Raw genomic sequence first — 6951 nt, 5'->3', positions numbered from 1 at the left:
ACTAAATCAAGCGAACGTCGTCTCGCAGCTTCACTGAAGGATTGCAGAGGCCCGACCTCGGCGCCTGCGAGACTTGGGGTAGGCCACCACGCAAAACACGCATGCAACGCGGGCACGATGTTGCCTATCTATCAGGCGCTATGAGAACTTGCGTAGGCTGCACCTGGCACTTCCGCGGAATTCCGTAGCGACGAATGACGGACGTGCTTTCTGGATGATCCCTTAACAGCTAATCCCCGACAAACTGCCATCCCCCGTCACTTTCGTGTTCATAGCACTGAATAGCGCAAAGCACCGAATCTGCTTGAGGCCCGTCATGCATTCCTCACCTGCGGCAATCCATGGCCTCGCCGGGGTTGGGGAACGGCAGGTAGGGCTTGTCGCTGAACTGGTAGGCCGCCCCCTCGCGCAGGCGGCCCCACTCGTTGGTCAGGTTGCGCAGCCCGCGCGCCTGCTCGTCCGAGAAGCCGTACACCTGCGACGCGTCCACGAAGGACGTGAGTTGGTTGATCTGCTCGCGGGGCTGCATGCCGTCAAACAGCACCGACGTCTGGCCAGAGCCGCAGATGGCGCTGCTGCGGATGAAGTCGATGCAGCGCCGGTTGTTGACGCGCGGGTCGTTGGGCGGCACCTCGATGGGGTAGCAGGGGGCGGCGTAGTCGCACGATCTGTAGACACAAGAGGGATTATAGGAGGTGCCGCAAGGTGAGGGGAGGCAGTCAACAACAACTCGAGGGGAGCAAATACGCACTTCTTGCAGTCGATGCCGTCCCAGCTGGTGCTGGTCTCCGAGGGGATGGCGTGGTCCAGGTCGTGGTCGAGGAACTGGCCCCACTGCATCACCATGTGCGTGATGCTGGGGTCGGGCGTGATGGCCTCAGTCTTGATGATGCTCGTCGAGACGAGCCGCGCCGAGGGCTTGGGGTAGCCGAAGTACTTGACGTTCTTGTTCCAGCCGATCGGCGTGCTCAGGCCGTTCTCGTACTGCGGCCGCAGCACTCGGCGGAAGCCGGTCAGCGACGCGCCCCACATCGGGTGCTGCAGGTTGTTGCAGGTGCCGTCCACCGTGCGGTACTTGAGGTGGAAGCACATGTCGGAGCAGTCCACCGTAGGCCTGTGTGCCATGCAGCCAGAGAGGTTGGCCACCAGCTGCAGCTGCTTGGGTGACAGCAGCTCCGTATAGTTGAAATCTATCCAAAAAGTGTTAGTTAGAAACAAAAAGATTTCCTTAAAAAAACGAAAAAAAAACTTGCGATAGGGTCCAACTAAGCGAACGCACTTACCCTGCGTGACGTTCATCTTCGATCCGGCCTCGACGTGCCTCCTGATGTTGATGAGGGTCTTCTCGAACACGTCCGCGGCCCTGGCCACGTCTCTGGCGCTTGCGTCCGGGAAGCGGATGGCGCGGTACAGCGTGGCGTGGTTACGCTCGGCCTGCTGGAAGGCGCGCAGCGTCGCGTTCACGGCGCGGTCCACGGCGAGCGACGCCTCGCCGAACGCCTGGCGCACGAACTGGTCGCCCGGGGCGGCAAAGGGGCCGCTGCCCGGGGCGGGCACGTCCCCCCTGACGGCCAGCAGACCCTTGGCGGACACCTCCTCGGCGCCGTCCGTGGCGATGCACTCGTACAGGCCGGCGTCCTCCAGGGTCACGTTGTAGATCCGCAGGCTGCCCACGCGGCCGACGCGCAGCCGCGGGCCGAGCGTGACGCTCTGGCCGTCCTTGCGCCACGAGAGCAGCGGCTGCCCGTTGTCGGCCTCGGCGCTGCACGGGATCTCCACGCTCGTGCCGACCATGGCCTCCATGTTGAAGGGGTGGTGCACGAGGCGCACGCGGCCGCGCGGCCGCGGGCCCTGCTGCTGCAGCCCGCCCAGGCCCACCACCTGCACGCGCGCCATGGTCTCGGCCGAGCCCACCGCGTTCTCCGCCCGGCACACGTACAGCCCGCCGTCGGCCTCCTTGGCGTGCTCGACGCGCAGCTCCTCCCCCGTGTTGGAGATGGTCGTCCTGGGGCTGCCGGCCGTCACGGTGCGCCCGTCCTTGAACCACGCCACCGAGGGCCTCGGCGAGCCGTCGACCCGGCAGCGCAGCAGCACCGTGCCGCCGGCCTTCACCGTCAGGTTGTCAGGTCGCGAGGAGATGCGGGGAGCCACTGCAAGCCGAACGGGGCGGGTGAGGAGGGCGTTGGTGGGAGAGGGGCGTCTGGAAGGGGCTCTACGACTACCTCAACCGACGGGGGGAAACACAGCAAATGACATTACCTCTCGGAATCGTTATGGTCTCTGAAGAAAGCAGCGTGAAAATAAAGCGGAAAGAGAATGTTTAGAGTAGACAGCTCTCCAGAGACAACCTCACCGCTCGCTCGCCTGGTGCTCACCGTTGATGGTGACGCGGGCCGAGGCGCTCGTCGACCCCACCGCGTTGCTGGCCGTGCAGCGGTACTCGCCGGCCTCGTCGGCGCGCAGCCCCGTCAGCACCAGGGTGCCGTCCGTCGCGATCTGCGGGACCACCACACACGTTTAGCCGAGGTCACTCTCGGGATCCCGCGGCGACACAGGCGCCCAACGTATAGTTAAAAATTGCCAAAATTTTCTGGAAAATTTCCGAAAAATCACCGAAAATAACGGAAAACTTCTTAAGTCTGGGACACTTCTTTCCCTGTTTTCCCGTAAATTTTTCCGTTTTTTCACGAAATTTTCCGGAAACTTCCCACGGCTTCCAACCCTAGCCCAACAGCACTCACCAGGGAGCGCGGCGAGTGCGCCACGGGCCTGCCGTTGTGGGTCCAGGACACGAGCGGCGGCGGCGTGCCCACCGCCCTGCAGTCCAGCGTCACCGTGTCCCCGGGCGCCACCTGCCAGTCGCGCGGCGGCCGGCTGATGTCCGGGCGCTCTGCGGCGGACAGACGGACAGGTTAGAGGGGACCCAAGCTCCACACCATGGAGTGCATCAGCTGGAAGACTCTACAGCACCCCTTTGAGGTGAGGTGTGGGTGCGAATTTCAAAGTTGTTAAGCACAATCATATTTAGAGGTAACAAATATGATTTATTAGAGTCTATCTATCGATAGTTTTGTTGGCGCTATTTTAATTTAGATTTTGAGTTTATCTTTGAAAAATCACACGTGCATTATGTGTCGCCCAAGCGACATGAAACTAGTCTTTAAATCACGCCATAGGCAACTCGTGGACACCCGGTAGGACAGTCACTCACCCCTCCGCTTGTTGGTGACCAGGCGCGCCACCCGTGACTTGGCCTCGCCCATGGCGCTCTTGGCGACGCACGCGTACGCGCCCACCGGGTCCATGGAGGGCGCCTCCACCATGAGGGTGCCGTCCGACATGAACTCGTAGCCGGGCTCGCCGGGGTTCATCTCCTCTTGCCTGCACATTCGGGGGAAAATAACACACGGGTTTATTTATCGAAATATAACGGAGAGGAGTAATCTAATTCTCGGCACCTTTTATTTTCTTTCGATGCCCCTCCACTGCGAAACAGAATTAAAATTCTCTTTGAAGTACGGCGAGTTTGCGTCGCGCGTCGTATGCGAAAAGCGTTTGTGTGTGAGAAAGAGAGAGACAGGTAGTCATTGGAAGCTCAATTATATGTAATTTTGTTGCGCGGCAGTTCCGCTCAGTGCAAAGCGAGAAACAGGGAAACAAAAATTGAGAAAAAGTATGGAAAGAGGGAGAGAGAGAGAGAGAGAGAGAGAAAGCGCGAGAGAGAAAAAAATTATAATAATAAGGCTGGAAAGCAAAGTGGGTATATAGGCAGGCTCCACTGGCTCTCGCCTCGCAGCAGTGCTCATCTCTATAGGAACGCTATGAAAAGGCGGTAGGAGGCAGAGTCCTGAATCCCCACGGCAGCCAACAGCACCCAGTAAAAAGAATGATGTCAGCAGACGCACAATCGCCCACGGCAGAGGGGTGTGGCGGTAAAGGGGGACAAGGAGGGAGAGAGCATATCAAAAGCACACATCTCTCTATCTCTGTCTCTGTCTGTCTCTCTCCAACACACACACCCTCTGTAAATTATCCATCGAAAGAAAAAGAGGTATAGGATATTGTGTGTGTGGCCGGGGAAAGGGGGGGGGGGGGTACTACATGTGTCTTTGTATGGCGGGGAAATGGAATGGTATGTGCTGGTGAAAGGAATGGAGAAAGGTAGGTTTTGGAGTGTCCACCCACGTGCGTCTCTGTGCCGGCGATACTCGCTCGCCCTCTCTACTCACCCCTCCTTGAGCCACACGATGCGCGGCTGCGGGTCGCCCTCCGCCTGGCACTTGAAGTACACGGGGCCGACGTAGTCCAGCTCCACGTCGTCGGGCTCCTTGACGATGCGGGGCTTACCTGAGACACAACAGCGCTCGGTTAGAAATGTAACCGTTAACAACAAAAGCACACCCTATCAACACTAGAGAAAACATGCAAAAGTTTACATTAGGTGTAGACATCCTTGAACATGGACGCTTCGTTCGGGTTGGGGGGAAGGGGAGGGGGGGAGCTTCCATCACCGCATAAGGGACGGGCGGCGCCTGCAGACCACGCCGCACTGGCGACAAACACCCGAGCAGTCTAAACATGACCACGGTCGACATTTCGAAGAAGAGCGCCTGCGCCTCACTCAGCCGACGATAGGATAGCGCATCGCGGCATTTCCAACTGGGCAAGCTAGCGGACAGGGTCGGGCTACTCAGCGGTCCGCGCGTGGCGTGGCGTGGCGTGGCGTGGCGGGGCGCGGGGCGGGGTCTGGCGGGGGCCCGAGGCGGGCAGACACCTCAGCCGGGCGGGCGATCGGGTGGCCTACCCTGCCGACCACAGGCGTCCCTGGGAGACGTGCGCGGCGCCTGGCGGTGGCGGCGGGGCGGTGCGGCGGGTCTGGTCGGGCCCGGGTCAGACGAGACACACTTCCAACAACAAAACGCGGACCCCACCGTACTTTCAGTACTGTACATTTCTTGTCCTTGCCGTGGCAAAGGTGGGGGGTGGGGGGAGAAAGAAGGAAGCGGGCGCCTCCCGGCAGCAGCGGCGCAGACGGGCGGGACGGGACGCCCCATGAAAACGTCCTCCGCACAAGAGGGCGGCGGCGGGCGAGGCGGCGGGGGTCAAGAGCAACTAACTCGAGCGGTCTGCAAACTTCATCGCCGTCTGGTAATGTTGTTGCTGGCTGCCGTCAAGTGCCTCGCGCGCCCACCCGCGCGCGCTCCCCGCGGCCCACCGCACTGTTTGTTGATGCTTCGATGACACTCACGGCTGCGCTGGTATTTCTGCCGTGACGGGGCGGGGCGAGCCACAGCATTAGCAGCGCGAGTGGGCCGCCCCACTAGCACCTTTACCCCGGGTAATCACCCTCATCCATTGCAGGGCGAAGCGGCAGAGCGCCGCCGCCGCCCCTCCTATAAACGACCCGATAGCCGATTGGCCGGGAGTCAAGTGGCGCCGCCAGCAGCGCCGCCGCCACGGTGGTGGTGGTGTGAGGGTGAAAGTGGAAGTGAATCCGAGCGCGCGCGGTGGGGAAGAGGAGGGCGCGAAAAAAATAGGTTGGTCAGGACGGGTTAGGGGCGGCGGCGGCAGCGGCGGCAGCGGCGGCGTGCGAGGCGAGGGGTGGTGGCCGGCGGCGGTGCGGGGTGGAGTCCGCAGAACAAGTTGATGAGACCGAATGAGCCAGGGCTGCCACCGAGGCTGCCACCTCGGCCAGTTTATACGGGTGCGTCCCGGACCGCTGGGGGAGCATCCATTACGCCAACACCCTACTAACTCGGCGCGGGCGAGAGAACCAGCAGCCCTTCGGGTCGTCCTCGGCTCGGCCATGAGCGGCTCGGCTCGGCCCGTTCCCGCCGCGCCGCGCCGGGGAGACCCGCAGCGCTCAGTGTGACTGAAGCGGCGGGAGGGCGTGGGGCTGATTCTACTTTGTGTTATCTCAGCATCTGATAGATGACCAGGTCGTTTGCGTGGGCGCAGAGCAGCGAGCGCCTACTACGGCCGCGCCTGCGGGGGTGTCCCCATGGGTGCGCCTCTCACGGTAAAAAAGACGTCTGTTCTTATTTTATTTTTTAATTATTTTTTTTAGGGAAAAGTGGAAACTTTGAGGAACTTCCGAGGGAACTGCCCTTGGTTTGACGAAAACTCCTCAGGTTTTCGAGGAAGTCTCCTAAAAAATTGTGCGATTTTCCCCTCATTTTTGAAAAGATTCTTCAAAATATGAGGCGAGATCGGAGGAGTTTTGCTCAAATATGGGAGTCCCTCAAAATTTTCCCTTTTTCCTCAAAAAAATAAAAATTAAATATAAGACGTAGGTCGTTTACACCGTGCTGGCAAAGTTCCCCTTTTCTTATTCTTACCCTTGTCCTTTTTTTTTTCGGTAGCCGCGTGGGCGAGCACTACCCAACTGCTGTGCGCTGAGAGTCGCGCACCATAAAAACGCAACCAAAGACAAGCAAATGAGATTAAGTTACTTACTGCAGTGGAAGTCGGACTCGCGCAGCTCGGCCACGGGGCGGCCCTGCAGCTGGGGCGGCGAGGCGCAGGTGGCGGCGCCCTGCACGCCGCGCTCGCGCAGTAGCCGGGCCAGCCAGAGGGCGTTGCAGTCGCACACCAGCCAGTTGTTGTCCAGCCGGCTGTGTGAGAGCGGGAGAGAGAGAGAGACAGAACATTAGCGGACATGATAAGGGTTGCTGACCTGCTCCCTTATTGCGGGGACTTGCCCCCCAAACCATGAGACCATTTTAATTTGCTGGGGTTGGTTTCATTGACGGACACAGCAGACCATGATGAAAGTATTTCCTCTAAACTCATGTGGTTTGGGCGCACAACCCTTTCAGCCGTATTCGGTCTAAGTGCTGCTCGTTCGGGTAGGAACAGGTAAGGTTTGGGATGGGGGTGCGAGATGCCGCATACCGGCGTGCTCACATACACCAGAAGCAGCAGCAGCAGCAGCAGCAGCAGCAGTGTGCT

The 6951-nt window shown here is 60.0% G+C and overlaps 1 protein-coding gene across 1 annotated transcript in view; it reads right to left on the bottom strand.

Annotated features, from left to right (window-relative positions):
* Positions 1-325: 325 nt before the first annotated feature.
* The window catches only part of LOC113208584 (peroxidasin), a 126672-nt gene continuing 120046 nt past the window's right edge, over positions 326-6951 (bottom strand). Inside the window, exons 9-17 of the mRNA XM_052265647.1 lie at positions 6457-6614; positions 4230-4347; positions 3212-3381; positions 2742-2890; positions 2376-2496; positions 2260-2280; positions 1284-2150; positions 752-1190; positions 326-668 (exon numbers count right to left, since the gene is read on the bottom strand). Coding sequence (XP_052121607.1) covers positions 326-668; positions 752-1190; positions 1284-2150; positions 2260-2280; positions 2376-2496; positions 2742-2890; positions 3212-3381; positions 4230-4347; positions 6457-6614 — 2386 coding nt within the window. The remainder of the gene's footprint in view (positions 669-751; positions 1191-1283; positions 2151-2259; positions 2281-2375; positions 2497-2741; positions 2891-3211; positions 3382-4229; positions 4348-6456; positions 6615-6951) is intronic.

Source organism: Frankliniella occidentalis, unplaced genomic scaffold (assembly GCF_000697945.3).
Source record: "Frankliniella occidentalis isolate FOCC.00 unplaced genomic scaffold, Focc_3.1 Scaffold28, whole genome shotgun sequence".
Classification (NCBI taxonomy): Eukaryota; Metazoa; Arthropoda; class Insecta; order Thysanoptera; family Thripidae; genus Frankliniella; species Frankliniella occidentalis.
This window is presented reverse-complemented; position numbering and strand designations above follow the sequence as displayed.